This window comes from Necator americanus, chromosome III (assembly GCF_031761385.1).
Source record: "Necator americanus strain Aroian chromosome III, whole genome shotgun sequence".
In the NCBI taxonomy this organism is placed as follows: Eukaryota; Metazoa; Nematoda; class Chromadorea; order Rhabditida; family Ancylostomatidae; genus Necator; species Necator americanus.
In genome coordinates, this window is record NC_087373.1 from 37,578,945 (window position 1) to 37,598,976 (window position 20,032).

The following is a 20,032-nucleotide window of genomic DNA, read 5'->3' on the forward strand; positions in this document are numbered from 1 at the left end:
GTAGGCATGGAGTTTATAAGTTTAGATGTGGAGAGGTTGGTCGTTTAAATTGTAGATTGAATTTCCCATTTCAAGCTCTGAAGAAGGCGACATTGCCGAAACGTTAGCCAATAAATTTATTTAACAACTTCGCGTACAGTTTATCAAAGTCGGTGCGAAGTTGTTGCTAACTTATGTAGTCTGAGAAGAAGAAAGTGTTAGCTGGGCTAAAGTGATTTCGCGACATCGAACCGACTTATGAACATTTACCACTTCACTAATCCCATCCACAACCGATGTGTCAAAAAATGCAAATTTTCTTCCAATATGGTAAGCTATGCGCGTGATAGCACATATTTACTCCGTTCTTGCCTGTTGTTTCCGTACAGGGCTTGTTTTATGAATGGGTAAAAGTGGCCCAAATGTTCTTTGAATCTCGGCGAAGAGATTGCAACTTGTCGATAGTCAAATTAAAGAAAGAGCCAGGATTGTTAACAAGCTATATTGCTGCTAACATTTCGGCGTCGTCAATTTCGTAACAGCCTGAGTAGTCGGATCACTTGTAATATATCCTCTCAAGTGGTGAATGTTGCGTTTATTCACATCTCATTAACGAAATCCCACATATTTTCTTTAATCTCACCGAAGAGTAAAATGAGTAGTAATAGTGAATTTTATTCCTCTTAAATAATTTTGAGTGGCTATTTTTATCAGTATTTTGATTTTCTGAGAGATTTTCTAGTTTTTTTTTTATTCCACTTCGTTTATTTTATTTTATTTCTTATTCCACTTCTGTGTTGTTACCAATCTGAATGTCCGGGTAATGCCGGACTTCAGAATTTCTTTGGTGCTTCGCTCCTGTTTATGGATCAATGAAAATTTGTAGTAGTGACATTTTCTGTAAAAGTAGATTTGTATTTTTCCAACACTCAACAACACTAGTTTTCTTTTCCTTTTTTTATTATAAATTAAGGGGGAAGAGTACAGAGATTTCCTTCTAAACGCAGTTCTACATTTGGAGAATTTTTAACCATTAGCTTCAAACACTCCTTCGATAACAATATAATAAAGATACAATTTGAAAGCATTACTCGAAGTATTGGGGTTCTTCCTGTTTTCTCCAACGGTTATTAAAGAATGATGTCTAACATAAAATGACGCTAACGACATCATCGGACTGATAAAGATAATGCTCCTCGTCTGATCATGTGAACTGTTTGCTACTATTTAAGCAGCCGGTTTCATTCGTGTTTCCACTTTCTGAGGCGGTCACATTACCAACCCGAGGCAAACGAGCAAGGAAATATACGCATGGAGCAGTGATAGAGGTGAAAAGAAACGCGAGCAGTGGCCATGGGTATGAAACGATTGCAACCTCCCATTTACCTTTTGCGACATGCACACGAAGTTACTGCAAGCTACTTTCGACACCACTGAACCCGTCGCACCTCCTTTCATAGCTATCTGGCGCCCGCCCACCAATCCGATGCCACTGGACCCGTGTCTCCTATTTTAACCGCTCTGCGACGCCAGCGCACGAATTTGACCCACCGTTTCACAGCTAGCTGGCCCCGGCTCACCACCTCGACGCTGGTGGACCCGCCGCACGAACTTTTTTCGAATTTCGTGACACAAATACACACACACACACAGGCGACAGAATAAGCCCGTTAGCCTCATCGTTCAATGAGGTGCGAAACATGCCTCGCAGGAGCATGTTATCTTTGATAGCAGCTGACATTTTTTGTAAAATTCGAACTGCTTTTTTCTACCAACGCTTTCTTCAATCTTTTTACCCGAAAATTTAAGCACAGACGGAAGATTTTATGGTTTTTTCCCTAAACACGTCAGTTCTGTATTTGGAGAACAATCAATCAACATCTATGTTCCTCTCGAACCTCCACAATTTGGAAACATTATTCGAAGTATGAGTTTCCATCGTTCTCAACTATTAGCAAAGAACGAAGTGCTAACATGAAATAACGTGAATATCACTGTCGTAGTGATAAAAATAACGTTCTACGTCAGATCGCGTAAACTTTTGCCTACTTTGTATTGTATTTAAGCAGCCGCTAGCACGTTTGTTTCTTCTCTTTGAAGAAGGGATGTTAGCAGCATCAGAGAGATATGCTGGGAAATAGATATGCGAAGGAAACACAGAAACCCATTCTACAGCGTTGAGGCTCCCGTGCACCAATGTGACCCAGTCGCTCCCCACTCTATAGCTTTCTGGCACCGGCCTTCCCGTGGCACTCCATTTTACAGCTATCTGGCTCCGGGGCACGAATTCGACGCTGTGGAATCCGTCTTTTTACCCCGTTGAGGCTCTAGCGCACCAAACCGACGCCATAGTATTCCCTCTCTTTTTGGAATTTCTTGACTGAAACACACACATACACAGACGCATTCACGTGACTGAATAAACCCGCTATTATATAGCACCAGTATGAACGTCCGGCTAAAGCCAGACTTCAGACTTTCTGTGGTGTTTGCTTCGCTCGCTTTACCGATCAATGAAAATTAATATTAGTTTATTTTCTATGAAACTGGACTCGTGTATCTCCAACAATCTTCCTTCCTTTTTTTTATTATAACTAAAGGCTGAAGATTTCATGGCCTTCTTTCTAAAAGCGTCAGTTCTACATTTGGAGAACATTCGAACTTCTGCTTCGAACACTCCTTATCAATATATTACTGACAAAATTTAAAAGTATCACTCGAATATGAGTTTTTCTCCTATTTTCCCCTAACAGTTATCAAAAAATGATGTTCTGGCATAAAATGACGTGAAAGACATCATCCTCCTGATAAAGATAACGTTCTACGTTAGATCACATAAACATCTTGCTACTATTTAAGCAGCCGTTTGCATGTGTGTTTCCACTTTCTGAGAACGGCATGCTACAAACTTGAGGCGAACGAAGAAGGAAATAGGCGTGCGGAGGAGTCATAAAAGTGAAAAGTTACGAGCCCAATGGAAACGGCTATGAGACGGCTGCAACCATTTACCTTTTGCGACATGCACATGAAGTTATTGCGCACCATTTCGACGCTGCGGGAGCCGTCCTTCCCCATTTTGTAGTTATCCGGCGCAGGGACATGAATCCGATGTCGGTGGTCCCGTCCCACTTCATTTTATAGCTATCTGGCGTCGAGGTACCAACTAAAAAGTGGAGGGGGGGATGGACCCGTCGCACCCATTTTTAAATTTCGTGACTGACATACACACACATCCACACACACGCATACACACACACAGGTGACAGAATAAGCCCGTTATTATATAGCATGGTTATGATGATATCCAGACAGTGATCATTCCCTAATGAGGTTTTTCTCGCCGCTGCTTTACTGCTTTTATTTCATAGGGCACACTACTATGTGGAATTCTCGTTCCGTTGAAGGTCCCACACGGGATCACTTCGGATGCAAACCTGGTATTTGAATGAAGTGCTCTGTTTCGCTATGCTTCTTGTTCTCTTCGCTGTTTCTTTGTTTCTTCCAATGCAGGAGCAGGTTTTTTCTTCTTAGAAAACGTGCAGACGCATAGCCATCGGTGAGAACGTTTCTGCTTTTCCTGGAAGAACTGAACCTTCCACGACGTGGTTCTCACCGATGGTTATGCGTCTGCACGCTTTTTAGGAGGAGGAAACTTGCACCTGCATGAAGGAGCATTTTGACAAGGTAGTTCCTCATGATCAGTTTCTAGGGGATTCAAACACTATGTACAGTTCTTCCCACACACAGTACGAATCGCTTGGGAATACCGAACATAGCTACTGAGTGATGATACTGTAACGAGTTATATTATGTAGTATTAAAGTTTAAAAGATGTAAATGAACTTTTTTTTAAGAATCTTTTTCTCATCCTAAATTTTCCATCGTTTACTGCATATATCATTGAGTCTTCTACCAAAATATTCACAAACCACAAGACCACCATAAGTAACACCGCTTCCATGAAGCGGTAGGCAGAAAGTGCCAATTCATTGTGAGAAATCAACTCATGTGTTTATCATTGCGAGAGGGGCATGCTTTAATCTGCATTACTGTTGAATCGCTTGGGCAAATTGTCAGTAATATTCTTTGAGGAACAATTGCATGAATCAAGATTGCCAACTTTCTTGTAACCTCTGCAGAGGATTCACGCTGAATTCATTGTGGAATTCGCTATGAAGGTTTATTTTCACTCTTATTTTATGTACTCCTTGTTTCGCACGCAAATTAATTTGATGGATGTGTAGTTTACTAGTAAGTAGTAGATTAACAGTTGCTCGATTTCAGCAGCAACAGCCTAAAATCCTCACTTTTCAGCACGATTTTCACAAAAAAAAAACTCTGCAACAATAAATTATTTCTTCTGAAGATTTCAGACGCTGCTCACTATTAAATCTAGTCAGTCGAGTGGTCACCTGCGGATTCTCACGTCGTCTGTCTCGGAACGGAAGTTCGGCTTTGGAATTCAGTCTCAGCGAGCTTGGTCTTCCACTACGGAGACAATTTGAGAGACCAGTTTGATTGGCGCCATGATCCCCGATACAGATCTAGTTTGCTCCATCACCTGCAATGAATCCGCTTCCCACTGCTAAAAACAACTTCACTAAATGGTAGGTCAAATCTGTTGGGGAAACCATTCACCTAATAACTCAAAAACCTTTGGATTAGAACCTACAGCCAATTCTCATGAAGATAATGTACTCAAAAATCTGAGAGGGGTCTTAAAAATGCTAAGGAGTGGGTATATGTTAAACTGAGAAGGGAACCATCAGATATGCTAAACTCTTATTTGTATTACTTCTTTTTATTTGTTGTTGTACTATACAGTATTACTACGTATCACCCTTTGAGGCACCGTCAACAACGAAGAGGTCCACGAAAACCATCTGGAATTGCTGTGTTCACCAACTGACTTCATCTTCTTCCTGAATAAATTAATTGATAAACTACAGTGCAGTGTTTTTTTTATATATTCTGGTAAAGACGAAAGAGATATAGAGTGGAAGGGTGGAAAAAAGAGAAGGGATGAATTTTATCACAATATTCGACTCCATATTTTTATGTGTCCTTGCAGGTTTTTATCTGTTTTTTTTTTTCGTTTCTTTTTTGTCTCTACAATTCTTATAGCTTTTTACATCAAAATAACGTCTTTGCTAAGGTAAAACATTGTGATCAATCAGATAAACCATAACCATAATCATGAGATTTAACAACGCGATTCGCCCGCGCGAGTGTTTGTAAGTGTGTCACAAAATGAGAAGGAGACGGGTCCAACAGCATCAGAAAGCTTTAGAATAGGCTGGAACGGGTTCCACGACATCGGATTGGTGTGTCAGCGCCGGAAGGCCATAGAAGGGGATGGGGCAGGTCTGACGGTGTCGGATTGATGCTGAGGTGACAATGAGAAAGCAATAGAATGGGGCGAGACGGATCTCGCGACGTCGGAATGATATGTGGTCGCCAGAAAGCTGAAAAATGGGGTGGAGCAGGCTCTCCACGTCGCAAACGGGCTCTGGCACCGCAAAGCGGTAAAATGGAGTAAGAGTGGTCCAATGGCGTGCAATTGGTGTGCCTTGGTGAAGAAGTATCGCGCAGTTATTTTATGTTGAACTGGCAAGGAGAAAATGAGACAATGTGAAGAGTTTCATATCCGTCGCCACCGCACGTATTCCTTTTCCCCTCTATGACTCCCTCGGATGTCTATTTCCCAGCACGTTTGCTGTAGTTTGGTAACATGGCTTCTTCAGAAAGTGAAAACACGTATGCAAACGGATGCTCAAATAGTAGTCAACAGTTTTCGTGGTTTTTTGTTAAGACATCATTCTGCAATAAGTGGTGGGGGAAAACTGAAGAAAAACGAATACTTCGAATAACGCTTTCAAACTGTGGAGGCTTCACAAGAATATAAATCTAAAATCAAGTATGAATGCTCTACAAGTGTAGAACTGACGCGTTTAGAAAGAAAACTGTGTAATTTTTTCTCTACACCTGAATTGCTGTGGAAAAATAGAAGAAGGCGATACTGAGAAAAAGCACAATTCTAATTTTATAAAAAATGCCGCTACTGTAAATTTTCATTGATAGGTGAAGGCGAGCGAAGCATACACCACAAGAAAGTCCTGCTTTAGCCGAACGTTTACGCTAGTTTAGTGATAAACAAATGATAGATATATTAGAATTAATGGTAGTGATTAGAAAATCAGCACATACAGTACGATATCGAAGTAACTGTACGCTAAGTCAAAAAAGCTAGCTTGAATTATGCTCCAAAATGTCTTGGATAACGGTGAACTCACAATTACAAATGAACAGCTGTTTTTTCAACGTATTCATCCGACGTATTGGTAGAAAGAGTATCTAAGGTCATACGGATCTCCGCTGATGAATATTTCAAAATCCGTTCACGTTGTTCAAAATTATTCCTGTGGCTGCAAACCATCGGAAGGCGTAATTGATTGTCCTAGATTTGATCACCATCTTCCGAATTTGTCGAGTTACTGTAGTGGATAGAGCTCAGGAATGCATCAAAATGAGTGCTACATATGTGGTCGAAATAATGTGAAGCTCGGTGTAGTTGCACAAAAGGCTGAGCTCAATACGGTGTGTTGAAGCGTAGCAATTCGGATCGAGAAGGTACTTTCACTGACACTCAACAGTCACTGCAGTAGTCCGAGCGAAAAGCGCGATTCAACGATCTAATCAGCAAACTGAAGGAAAAACCATTTATCATCCGTCATCTCCAATTCTAGAATATCCTCCAATAACAAAGCTTTTTCAACTTGGTGTCATCTATTGAACACCATCTATTATCATTCAATTCATTCATTTCGTTTCTCTATAAAATTACGCACTTAATGAAAATAGATACGGCTATCCGTAGATATCCCCTAATTTCTTTTCAAAAACAAGTATTTGACTTGAAGGGATTGAGTCCATTCAGTCAGCGTTTGCTTTTATTTATTATTTGCTTTTACAAACTTTATTACAACCTTTCCATTACACTAGTGATCCTTGCTGAATCCCTCATTTGCAAGTGATTTCGCAACATTCCTGAATAAAAAAAGAGAGCAGATCAAATGTTGGTGCTTTAGATCCCCTGATTCTTCCAGATCCTCTGATTCTGGATCGAAAGCTAAGAAATCGCTCTGGTTTCCCGACTAGTAGATGATTCTTATGATTTAAGGAGTTACGATTCAAAAGTAGGGCATATCAGTGATGATGATGGTCCATTCTATGATTCTATTGATGTTACACATTCTGTGAAAGTCGCTTAGTGACTGTAGATTTTTCTTCGACATTTCGGCTGCAAATGAATTTTAAGCACCACAAAAAGTCTCACACTTCAGCTGCTGTATATTTCAGCTTTTTCAGAATATATAATTGTTCATCATTCATATGCGCATATCGCATCGCCTGTATTTAATTCCAGAAATTTTAGTATTCCCTCAATATTGTGAATTTGCCGACATTTTCATCCGACAATACGTTTACCTGACTTTTTCATCAGATTTTTTTTCGAGGCCGAACACGATCAAATTATCAGAATAAAATAATGGAACGTTGGACGTTTTTCTTCTCAGTTCTTTATCTACTAATATTTTACTTTATAATTTTTTAGGTGATGTCACCATCGAACTGTTTCCCATCATTACTATTAACACTGGTATCCACTGTAAATCTTGTAAATACTCAAGCAAATTGTAATAACGCACCCACGGAAGCACTTCGGATAATTTGTGGTCAAATCGCTAACTGGGATGCTAACGCTAAGGTATTGATTCCTTCGTTTTACTTTTACATTTACACTCAGACCTATGGAAAAGTACGGAAAATTCATTCGATTTAGACTGTTGCTACGCCCTCTAATCAGACAAGACAAGACCAGTCACCAGGAGCCGATGCTGGCTTAGGTGGTGCATCAGCGATTAGTGCTTCGGCAGCTCCTACTAATGCTTACGAATGCATGGATTTCGCATGCCTTTGCGGATTCTTCGGAGGTAGTGGCAGGTCGAATTGTGTACTGAGAAATGGACAACGACTTGGAAAAGCGCTCCGGAAAGAGTATCGTGTGATGACAGATGTAGAAAGAAGAAGGTGTGCGCTTGTAACGATGTTAGACAAAAGTAATCTGTTACTTAGATAACGCCTTAGGTACCACACAGCTATGAGGAGAATTAAAAGAAATGGCGACTATGACAAACTTTCAAGAATTTACTCGTCCTCCAGTACATCGCCAGGAGCTCATTCTGGACCAGCATTCTTGCCATGGCATCGAGAGTTCATCAAAAGGTATTGTAAACTAAAACCATCTAGCTAAAGGGTGGAATTTGACTTGGGTGCTGATGTGCACCTCTTAGTGCATGTTTGAGGAATAACCTGAGAGAATACGAAAATGGCTAATTTTCCGCTATCCGTAAGGAAGGATGGATAGAAATTTACTAGTTAGAACGTTTAGCTCCTCTTAACTGTGTTGAGAGCAAAGATTTACGAATCAATGACAAGGAAAGTATTTCAGAAATCCAGTAAGATGTTCAATATTTTGAGGTTGAATGAATTTAATGTGCTTTCATTGTGTAAACATGTAATCTTAGACATCTTGAGAAAAGATTAAGAGGATCAAAATCTTGGAAAGTCTACGTTTAAAGCCTTAGAGATGTGAAGTACATCAAGAAAGACTTGTATTAAACCACCGACATCCAAGTGCTTGTAAACAGCAAGCCAGGGACCTCTATTATTTTGTTACTTAATGCACTTATTTTTCTGTTCGCGCCTAACATAACCCAGACTGTTTGTTTTCATAGAAATAACGTAGTCAAGATGATAATTTCTAGCGCAATCGGTAAGAGGATCCGCTATGACTGCTCGGTCAGTTGGCCTCTCCAAATCCGTCCTGGTGCTAAGCGATCTCTTCTTCTCTCCATTGTCGATAAATTGGTGGCAGAGTTGTCTGGTAGAACAAAAACACTGAGTTGACAGAACGGCTAGCTCCCAAAAGTCATTGTATAGGCTACAAACACATTCGTGAACTTCAAACGTCAAGTGATTTTAAATGGAAGTGAGCAGATTGACGCATCCCAAACAGACTGAATAACGCCAGACGATTCATTGTTTTGTTCTTGGCGACTGTGCGAAGGAGTTTAGGACAGTGTCAGTGTGGAAATATAATCGCTTCAACATCGAGTTTTTAGCAATTATTCGGAGTAGACTATTTCAGGCTAGAAACTGCACTTCGCGGAGTTGATCCAACTATAGCGTTGCCGTACTGGGACTCAACACTTGACAACACATTGCCATATCCTTGAGATTCGTCAATGTTTACAAATGAACTCATGGGTCGACAAGGACCGGAAGGCTCCATACAAACAGGTGCCTTCAGAGGATGGCGCACCGCAGACGTAAGCATAAAAAATCCTTCACTATTTACGAAAACAAGGGTCAACTTTGCAGGGTTCAAAAGTTCTTCGTAGAAATCTTGGCCCAGCAGGTACTCTTTTGCAAATATCTGATATCGATGCTGCCATGGCGACCACCGATTTTCGACAAGTTCTCGTTTACACAGCTCCTAGTCCGGTGAGCACTTCTAATTTGTTTCTTCTGACCGTACCGGGAGTACGGAACCAAGATATTTAATGGTACTTTATCACGGCTGATGTCCTTGCGCCTCGTTCAGTGTTCGCTAGGACACCTTGATCACCTTGACTCCCGTTGATCTTCGAACTGGTCGAGCGGGCGCCAGTAATTCTTCCATTTGTCCCGATCGCGTGCCAGAGTAGCCCAGTGGTTCCTCCTTTTGCGTGGGACACAAAGAGCATCATATTTTTCTTCGAAGGACTTGATGAAGAAATCTGACCATCGGGTCGGCGGTCTTCCTGTATGACGCTTAATTTCGCGGGGAACCCAGTCGCTCACGGCTCTGGTCCAACGGTTGTCATTAAAGCGCATCACTTGTCCGGCCCACTTTATTTTACTTTTCTTGGCAAACGCAGCGGCGCCTCTAATCTTCGATCGCTGACGTAGGAGAGCACTTCGAATTCCGTCCCTCACTTGCGTAAAACGGGATATTCCTAGCATCACTTTCTCAATGGCGCGTTCAGTGACTCCCACCACGTTTTCTTCCTGCCTAGGAAAGCATAGGTCAAAGCAGAAAGTACGGTGGTGTTGAAGAGGTGAGCACGGAACCGGGTGTTCCTAGGACAAATGCATATGTAATGACCCCTCAGATAAATCTCTCTATAACAAAACTGTACTTGAAAGGAGCTTGAGACAGCCGTGAGTGTTTCATTGATGCTTGTGAGCGGAGTGAGCGAACGGTCAGTGGATAATTGTGTTCATAGTGCTAGGCTCTCTGAATATGATTAACGTAGTTAACGCTCACCGTTCGCAAAATGTGCAATAAATTCAGAAAAACCTGCCAGTTTGCTTGTGAAGTTGTGTGCATGTGAAGAAATGTGGAGAAATGTGTTAGCATTAAATATCATGGTCATGATATATAATTAGACTTGTGTATCTTTAACCATCTTTCTCCATCTTTTTTCTAGAGAAGGGGCTGCGACGGGTCCACCGGAGCCAGATAGCTGTAGAAGGGGGTGCGACGGGTCCACCGGCGCCAGATACCTGCAGAATAGGGTGCGACGGGTCCACCGGCGCTAAATACCTATAGAAGGGGGTGCAAGGGGTCCACCGGCGTTGGATTGGTGTGCCGGCGCCAGAAAGCTTTAAAATGGTGAAAGACGGATCCACTGGCGTCGAGTTGGTGTGCTGGCGCCAGAAAGCTATAAAATGGGGTGTGGCGGGTCCACCAGCGTCGGATAACTATAAAAGGAGGTGCGACGGGTCCACGGGCGTCGAGTTGGTGCGCCGACGCCGATTAGCTATAAAATGCGCTGAAGCGGGTCCCACGGTGTCGAGTTGGTGTAGAAGTATCGCGCAGTAACTTCGTGCGCATGTCGCAAAATATAAACGCGACGTTGCAAATTTTTCATATCCACTTTCCACTTTCCCATTGGTTTTCTCCTCAATTCCTCCTTCTTCAGAAAGTGGAAACTTGAATGCTAACTGCTGCTTACATAGTAGCCAACTGTTTACATGATCTGATCTTTACCAGTACGATGATGTCATTCACTTCATTTCATGTGAACCATCATTCTGTGATAACCGTTGAGGGAAACAAGGTGGAAACCTATAGTTTGAGTAATCATTCCAAGTCGTGTCTATATTACATTGGTATCGAAAGAGTGCCTAAAGGTGAAGTATGTATGATCTCTAATTGTAGAACTGACCCGTTTACAGAGAAATCTATGAATCTTTAACCTAAATTTCCTTTAAGAAAAAGAAGAAAACGTTGTTAGAAAATCACAATTCTAATTTCACAGAAAATGCCACTACTGTTAATTTTCGTTGATTAGTGAAGGGGAGCGAAGCCATGGAACCACAGAACCACGTTCAGACAGGTATATAATAACGAGCTTAGTCCGTGTGTTTGTTTGTTTGTTTGTTTGTTTGTTTGTTTTTCCGTGTGTCACGAAATTCGAAAAAGGGGTTGCGACGGGTCCCGCGGTGTAGGATTGTCGCGCCGGTACCAGATACCTATAGAAGGGGGTGCGACGGGTCCTCCGGCGCCAGATACCTATAGAAGGGGGAGCGACGGGTCCACCGGTGCCAGATATCTATGGGAGGGAATACGACGGGTCTAACGGCGTCAGATTGATGCGCCGGCGCCAGATTGCTATAATATCGGGTGCGAAGGATCCACCGGCGTCGGACCCGGTCATTGGTGTGCAATAACTTAGTGTGCATGACGCAAAAGATAAATGGTTGGAGCATTTCCACAGCCGTGACCACTGGGCGGTTTGCTCTTCACCTTTATGACTCCGTGTGCCTATTTCCTTCTTTGTTCGCCTCAAGTTTGTAGCATGCCGTTCTCAGAAAGTGGAAATACGCATGCAAACTGATGCTTAAATAGTAGCAAGATGTTAATGTGATCTGACGTGGAACGTTATCTTTATCAGTAGGATGATATCTTTCACGTCATTCTATGTTAAAACATCATTCTGTGATAACTTTTGGGAGAAATCAGGAGGAAAACCCATACTCCGAATATTGCTTTCAAATTGTATCTATATTATTCTGGCATCGAAGGAGTGTTTGTAGCTGATGGTCGAATATTCTTCAAATCTAGAATTAACGCGTTTAGAAGGAAAACTCCGTAATCTTTCGCCTTAATTTATAATATAAAGAAGAGAAGGAAAGCGTTGTTAAAAAACACAAATCTAATTCTCCACGTGCGACTTTCGATAAACCTCGGCATGTTAATGCTTAAATAATTGTTTTCTTTAGTAGAGCCGTACACAAGGTTTTTATAATCCTTTATTCGTGGCTAACGTTTCGGCAATATCGCCTTCTTCAGAGCCTGAAAGGGGTGAAATCGAACGTGACTAATCCGATCAAACGCCTTATCCGCCCAACAAAGAAAGTCCTACGTTAACCGTTGGGCCTCATAGCTACCAGTGGAAGAAAACATTGTACCTTAGGATCAGCTGACTATCCTGCCACTGCTAGATACCTGCTGTGAGGTAATATCAGCCTTAAATAAGGCGCGAGTTCGCGCGTAATGGAGAGGCATTCCTCCTTGCGATTCATATTTGGACTCTTGGAGTGGATCCAAAAAGCCTCCAGAGCGCGCCGCAATGCTAGGTTCGCGCGCCAAAATCGTGATCTTAACTTCAAAATCTTCTCCTCTATGAATCCGCACCCTGTGACCACTCAATGCAGTGGAGTCACATGATTTCCTTTTGCCGTCCAGGTGTTCTTTGATTCGAATACATAGTGGTCCAGCTGTTTCTCCTATGTATTCGTCACCACACAGCACACAGGAAATCATATAAACAACACATGTACTCATGCAATCACCCTCCTTGTTATCCGGGCATATTTTACACTCCGCTGTCGTGCAAATACGATCATATAGGCGATTCCGAATGAGTATTCGCTTAAGGTTACTAGGAGGAACTCCATGATGGCGACAGATTCTCCAAATTTAGCTTTCCTCAGACACCGCCGAATAGCAGCACTAACCTCATCGGAAATAAACGGTACACAAAAGGGCACTTACTCCATACCAGAATTATTTCGGGTTTGTGCTCTTTTTGTGACAGACCGCATAGGTGTGTAGCCGTTACTGACCGCAATTTTTCTAGCAAGCTCGATAGATTCTCGTCTTTCTTCTCTTCCAGTGCAAACGGAGGTGACCGTGCGAAACATGTTTCGTACTACCGACCTTTTAACTTGTGTGGGGTGGGCAGAAAGAAAGTGAACTAGGATATTTTTATTACTGGGTTTGCGGTACCACTTTGTCCTGTGCGTTCTGTTTGAAATATGCACTTGGACGTTGAGGAAGGGTAACCATTCTTCTTTGGGCTTATCCCGAGTGAACTTTATATACTTCGACTGCTCATTTAAAATCTTGAAACAGCTGTCCATCTCTCCTTAAGACGAACAGACAAGGAAACAGTCGTCGAACATTCAGACTGGTAAATACTATATCATGATAGTTCTATAGTGGATATTAATACAAAGTGCCGCTAGTGAAATAAAAATATACACTATAATAGGATAGTCAGCTGATCCTAAGGTACGATGTTTTCTTCCACTGGTAGCTATGAGGCCCAACGGTTAACGTAGGACTTTCTTTGTTGGGCGGATAAGGCGTTTGATCGGAGTAGTCACGTTCGATTTCACCCTTTCAGGCTCTGAAGAAGGCGATATTGCTGAAACATTAGCCACGAATAAAGGATTATAACAACCTCGTGTACAGCTCTACTAAAGAAAACAATTACAAATCTAATTTTACAGAAAACACCACTGCTATTAGGTTTCATTAATCAGTCAAGGGGAGCGAAACTAAAACCACCGAAAGTCTGAAGTCCGGCTTTAGCCGGACATTCAGACTGGTAAATACTATATCATGATAGTTCTATAATGGATATTAATACAAAGTGCCGCTAGTTAAATAAAAATATACAATATAATATAGACATCACTGTTAATTTCCTGTAACGATTAGAAGTAAGTCAGCACATATGTGCACATATATGTTGAAAAGATAAGGAAGCCCTCAACGTACATTCGACGACACTATTCTTTTTTTGGAGCTCGATTCCCGCAGTAACCATTATTTTTGCAAAATGAAAAAACCAGCTGGGAACGGCGGAGAACACGTTTTAAAACCATTTTCACAGTATTCCCTGCTATTTAAAAACAATTTTACTTACCGACAATAGAAACGAACAGTTGAGAGTTCGATCCCCGCCGGAATTTCTCCATTTTTGCAAAATGGAAAAAAAATAACTAACAACAACGCAGATCTATTCTATATTCTAAAAGCATTTTCTCGCTGTTTTGTACTTCCTGCAGACAATTGCACTCATTGACAGTGATTGCAGACAGTGAGTAGTTCGATCCCGCACCGTACTCTTAATTTTTGCAAAACCAACTAAAAATTACTGACGAGAACATTTCAGCAGCAGTTGAACCTGAAATAAATATGAATGACGGAGTACAGCAGTGACGGAGGAAGACAAAGGTGAATGCATTTTGTAAAGGAAGATTCGCGCTATAAGGCACTGAAACATATTTTTCAGGAACCCTCTGATTTTTGTGAAAGCTAGTTGTGAAAAGGTTGAGAATTTTAGCATTTTTCTCAACTATTTCTTAACTAGCTTTTAAGAGAAAGAAAATTAAGTGGAAGAAAGTAAAAAATAACTGTGATAGCAAAAATCTTCCTCAACAATACACTTTGAACCGAAATCTTTATTTGATTTTGTTTAAAGTCATACAGATTTTGACGCTTTGTCGGAGATCTGAGATTTTGCACTTTTCCCGTCGCGAAATTACGGTAGCACGGTTGAAAAATCCGATGCCATATTTTGATAGAGAATAAAGGAGAACCCTAAATTTTTTCACGGTTTTCTTAAAAGCTACTTGAGAAAAACCCGGAAATTTGATGCAAAATCTAAGATTTTTCTCTAAAATTCTAAAAGGAATATAGAAGAAATCTCTCTCTACAAATCGCAGGCAGCTTCATTCCATGAAATTCACTTCAATCGTTGATATTCAGAAACTTGTGGAGCTTACGTTGTACTAATTTTACCTCTAATTGCGCCTGTAGATGTCTTCTTTTGCAAAGTAACAGCATCAAAATTGTTCTTTTCGAGAGAAGATAATAAATTCGTCACTTGATCACCTTGATCACCTTGACTCCCGTTAATCTTCGAACTGGTCGAGCGGGCGCCAGTAATTCTTCCATTTGTCCCGATCGCGTGCCAGAGTAGCCCAGTGGTTCCTCCTATCGCGTGGGACACGAAGAGCATGATATTTTTCTTTCAAGGACTTCGTGAAGAAATCTGACCATTGGGTCGGCGGTCTTCCTGTAGTGCGCTTAATATCGCGGGGAACCCAGTCGCTCACGGCTCTGGTCCAACGGTTGTCATCAAAGCGCATCACGTGTCCGGCCCACCTTATTTTACTTTCCTTGGCAAACGCGGCGGCGTCTCTAATCTTCGATCGCTGACGTAGGAGAGAACTTCGAATCCCGTCCCTCACTTGCGTGAAACGGGATACCCCTAGCATCACTCTCTCAATTGCGCGTTCAATGACGCTCACCGCGTTTTCTTCCTGCTTGCGAAATGCCCAGGTTTCCGAAGCATAGGTCAAAGCACGAAGTACGGTGGTGTTGAAGAGGTGAGCACGGAGCCGGGTGTTCCTGGTCTTCTTCACTACATCCTCGATGCTCTTGTACGCTCCCCAAGCCGCTCGTCTCGTCCTGCCCAGCTCGGGGGTCAGGTCGTTCATCATGTTCAGTTCCCGATCCAGAAAAACGTAGCTGGTGCATTCGGATATGTTCGTTCCATTGAGCGTGAATGGGGCATCCGAGACCCATCCGTTCCGCATGAACATCGTCTTTTGTAGATCCAGCTGAAGACCGATGCATCCACATGTTTCGTCGAATTCGGTCAGCATTCGTTCCGCTTGGCTGATGCTAGGTGTTACCTGTACGATGTCATCAGCAAAGCGCAAATGGTGTAGCTGCCGACCATCAACCTTCACTCCCATGTCGTCCCATTCCAACTTTCGCATTGCGTTCTCGAGGGTGGCTGTGAATATTTTGGGTGAAATTGTATCACCCTGTCGGACCCCACTCTTCACGTCAATGATGATGTTCTTATAGAATGGCGAAATTCCGGTCGTGAAGTTACTGTACAACTCTCGAAGTACCTTTATGTACTGAGTAGGGACACCTTGGTTGTCCAAGGCTTCCACGACCGCTTCCGTCTCAACTGAGTCGAAGGCTTTCTTTAAGTCGATGAAGGTGAGAGAGAGCGGCATCTTGTACTCTCGTGATACCTCGATGAGTTTCGAAACAGTGTGAATGTGGTCAATCGTGCTGAATCCTTTTCGAAACCCTGCTTGCTCGCATGGCTGTCCTTCATCCAAGACTTTTTCAATCCTATTAAGGATTACTCTTGTAAAGAGCTTGTAGATGACGGACAGTAGGCAGATTGGGCGATAGTTGCCGATGTCATGTGGATCTCCCTTTTTATACAACAACACGGTCTTGCTGGTCTTCCACTGTTTAGGAGCCTTGCATTCCGACAGATAACGTGTAAAGAGCCTCGCCAGGGTGTTTATGAGTACTGGCGGAAGGCTCTTCAGGTGTTCTGGTCTTATTCTGTCGGGACCGGGTGCCGTACGATTTCTTACCGACATGATAGCATGTCGTATTTCGGACGGGAGAACCTCTGGAATGACTTGTCCATCTTCCGTCAGATGGTGAGGAGGCAAGTGGACATGGCTGTCGAAGAGATCAGAGTAGAAGTCGTAGATGATTTTCTCCATCCCCCTTCTCGATGCAATGGCTGTTCTCTTTGGGTTCCGGAGAGCAGTCATCCTCGTCTTGCGACTGGCGAAGTCTCGTCTGCTGCTCTGCTTTTCCCCGCCTCTGCAGCTTCGGCCAGCACTTCTGCTCTTCTCTCTTTAAGATCTTCCTTTATCGCGTCTCTGCAAAGCCTTGCGAGCTCGGACGTGAGTTCTTGGTTCCCTGCGGCTCGTGCTGTTCCACTCTGGCGTATCAGCTCAAGAGTTTGAAGAGACAGGCGCCTCTTGGTGGTTTTAAAACTCTCAGCCTTCTTCATGCAATCGTGAAGGTGTTAGACAAGCCAGTCATATTCCTCGTCGATGTTGTCCATTGCGGAATCTTCCCAAAAGCCGGCTAGCGTAGCGAAGAGATCCCAGTTAATGGTAGTCCTGGGATTTCTCTCTCTCTGAACTTGGCGGCTTTCTCTGCTCTCCTTGTGAAGGAAAACCTTCCTCGGAGGAGGCGATGGTCCGATCTCGTATAGAACTTTGGTACAACACTGACGTCCGTCAGGCAGAACCTTTTATTGACGATGATGTGGTCTATTTCATTACGGTACCCTCCACCGGGTGACTCCCACGTCCAGCGTAAAGAGAAGGGCTTCTGGAATTGCGAGTTCCCATGGATGGTCTTAGTCGTCATGGTGAACTCGGAGAGCCTCTCTCCCTGGTCATTCCATTGTAGGTCGTGGGTCCCGATGTGAAGTTCCTCCGGCGTTCTTCTTGGGCCAACCTTAGCGTTGAAATCGCCAATTATGACCTTGTAGAAAGCATGACCTTCTTGGTAGAACTTCTCCAGGTCCATATAGAAAGCTTCGACTTCTTCTTCTTCGTAGCTTGATTTTGGAGCGTAAGCGACGAAGATAGTCAAAGCTGGTATTGGCCACATCTTCTCATCCGCAGACGTCCGATTCGGGTCGTAAGTTGTTCAAAAGAGTCGATGTTCTTTGCCATACTCGTGTTGACGAGGACGCCAACTCCACCAACACCTCTACTGTCGCATGTTCCTAAGAACAGTTCTTCTCCAGTTTCATATACGGCGTTGAGAGGGTGACGTCGTCTCGTCTCGGTGAGTCCGATGACGTCGTACTTGATCTTCTTGGCTTGCATCACCAGATCTTCGATGGCCGTACGTTATAAGTACAGATCGCCATCCTAGTCCTTTTCCGTTTTGGTAGCGTACATGACTCCTGCAACCCCGTCCTACCTGGCGCTATCGTACCAGGCTTTCCTACGGAATCAGGAGACTCTTTTCTATTACTGTGTTTTGCTTAAAAATTTTAAAACCCATGGGCAAGTTGCAAGTCTCTAGTCCCATGAGTTCCTGGGAGAACTTTCGTCCTCCCGGTGTGGACATGTGGAGCTTATTTGTTGGAGGCGACTCCAAACCGCCTCCCTTGCACCTCCCAGTCACTTGATTGCAGGCTTTTGGCCGGACCGACGTGCGGGATACAAGGATGTCATGAGTCAGTCCTGGCTCAGCAGAAACAGGGAGTCCATCCCCTGAATCCACCTGCGTCTCTGGGCAAGCGCAAGGTCGCTTTTGGTCCGCGATTAGCCCCCTATCCGCCACCCGGGGACGCGCCACGTAGCCTCGCGACTAACCGGCTGTGATCTCTCTAGTGAGGGAGATCCGTGGAATTCGTCACCATCAGATAAGAAACGTACTCTTTTAACTCTCGTACATTAAATGCAAAATCACATTTTTGTCAGGGATTGATTCCTGATAGTAGCAATATAAAGAACGCACCTCATGTTGCGCAATGAGTGGTATAAGCTATTGAGGGATACCGGATACTTCCTCTTTGATTCCTTCTCTCATAGTCAATATTTTCCTTTTTTTGGTGAAGTTTTTTAAAAAAGCAACTCGCTTAAAGCAAAGCTGCAAGGCTCTTCGCTCAGAACGAATGGTATAATTTACACTCTTTTTCTTGCCTTCGCACTCATGACCCCTCGCACTTATCCCAAATTGAATATCCTTAATTTATTTAGTATTTTTTCAAACTAGTGCCGGGCCAAAAGGTGTAAAATTATACCAGCAAAACCTTTAAAGAATACTTTACGCCATCTATTTTTCTAACATTTTGCATCCCTCAATATGTATTTACTTGGAATCGACAACATACTTGTCTTTTTCTCCTTGCTCTCTTCATCCTTTTTCTTCTGCTGACCAGTCTTGCCATCCCCTCCTTCTCCGTTACCCCTCTTACGAGTCCCTGTTGAGAAATTCTCAACCCACGCTTGACCTTGATTATACACGGCACCACAGAATGTAAGTGGTGTCTATCGAGTCATGTTAAGATGGTTATGCGGGTAGTGGCCCTCGGCTTATAAGCAGTAGATGCTTAGCAGCTTGGGTTCCGTGGCAGCCAGCAGTGACATGTGAGGTTGAAAGTGTTAGATGGTGTGCGCTCGAATCCGAGAATAAGGCGATACTCAAACACGACAAAAAACGAACACCAAAAAGTAAAGAAGGGAACGAAACCCCAAGTGCTGGGAGCCCACCCCATATTACTGCAGCTGGCGCAGGAAAGCTACCGTAACACTTTGCCATTGGAAATCCTTACCACATGCCGACTGGGAACGTAGTGTCGAGCACGACACTGGGGGTCGTCGAAAAACAACCCGCAGCGGAAGAGATGGAGGCCAAACTGAGTTGGCCTCAGGTGGGTCCCAAAAGGGCCAGGCGGAAGCCGAGAAACGGTCACATACGAACCGTCACACATACACACTATGAAGTTATTCTTCCTGTGGTCCATACCTACCTAGACCTACCCTACAGAACGATGTATGCCTGTAGGCTAAGGTCTGGCATGACGGCCGTGGTTGCACAAGTCAGCTGCTGGACAAACGACAGTAGGTCGACATGGGTGGTCAACTAACATATGTCTGAAGCATAAGATTGATGCATCCAACTAGAATGGTCAGGGTGAGGGTGTGAGGAAAAGTTTGGGGTTCTTCGCTATTCTTTTCAGAGGTGGATTCAATAGTGAGGTTGTCATGTAATTAAAAGTTTAAAAAGGATAAACTCACTGCCATGTCAATCCACATGGGATGCGTTTGCGCGTTTTACTGCAATTCTTAGTCAGAAGGTCGCTTTCGAATCATCGATTGTACACTCACAGTGGGGGTTTTACCGTCACTC

General features: G+C 43.1%; 6 protein-coding genes across 6 annotated transcripts; 2 read left to right on the forward strand and 4 right to left on the reverse strand.

Annotated features, from left to right (window-relative positions):
• Window positions 1-6,495: 6,495 nt before the first annotated feature.
• Window positions 6,496-9,278, forward strand: RB195_012213 (uncharacterized protein; the record flags this gene model as incomplete). Its single annotated transcript, XM_064193973.1, has 5 exons — window positions 6,496-6,576; window positions 7,595-7,747; window positions 7,823-8,070; window positions 8,128-8,265; window positions 9,191-9,278. 5 exons carry the CDS (start codon window positions 6,496-6,498, stop codon window positions 9,276-9,278), a joined length of 708 nt encoding a protein of 235 aa, XP_064051556.1.
• A 9-nt stretch (window positions 9,279-9,287) lies between these two features.
• RB195_012214 (uncharacterized protein) lies at window positions 9,288-9,749 on the forward strand (the record flags this gene model as incomplete). The annotated part of the gene is made up of 3 exons (XM_064193974.1): window positions 9,288-9,371; window positions 9,424-9,546; window positions 9,657-9,749. 3 exons carry the CDS (start codon window positions 9,288-9,290, stop codon window positions 9,747-9,749), a joined length of 300 nt encoding a protein of 99 aa, XP_064051557.1.
• A 5,488-nt stretch (window positions 9,750-15,237) lies between these two features.
• Window positions 15,238-16,869, reverse strand: RB195_012215 (uncharacterized protein; the record flags this gene model as incomplete). The annotated part of the gene is made up of 1 exon (XM_064193975.1): window positions 15,238-16,869. One exon carries the CDS (start codon window positions 16,867-16,869, stop codon window positions 15,238-15,240), a length of 1,632 nt encoding a protein of 543 aa, XP_064051558.1.
• Window positions 16,870-16,916: 47 nt separating this feature from the next.
• Window positions 16,917-17,165, reverse strand: RB195_012216 (uncharacterized protein; the record flags this gene model as incomplete). Its single annotated transcript, XM_064193976.1, has 1 exon — window positions 16,917-17,165. The coding sequence occupies one exon, from the start codon at window positions 17,163-17,165 to the stop codon at window positions 16,917-16,919; it is 249 nt and encodes an 82-aa protein (XP_064051559.1).
• A 77-nt stretch (window positions 17,166-17,242) lies between these two features.
• Window positions 17,243-17,776, reverse strand: RB195_012217 (uncharacterized protein; the record flags this gene model as incomplete). Its single annotated transcript, XM_064193977.1, has 1 exon — window positions 17,243-17,776. The coding sequence occupies one exon, from the start codon at window positions 17,774-17,776 to the stop codon at window positions 17,243-17,245; it is 534 nt and encodes a 177-aa protein (XP_064051561.1).
• RB195_012218 (uncharacterized protein) lies at window positions 17,243-17,997 on the reverse strand (the record flags this gene model as incomplete). The annotated part of the gene is made up of 2 exons (XM_064193978.1): window positions 17,243-17,760; window positions 17,844-17,997. 2 exons carry the CDS (start codon window positions 17,995-17,997, stop codon window positions 17,243-17,245), a joined length of 672 nt encoding a protein of 223 aa, XP_064051560.1.
• Window positions 17,998-20,032: the final 2,035 nt, after the last annotated feature.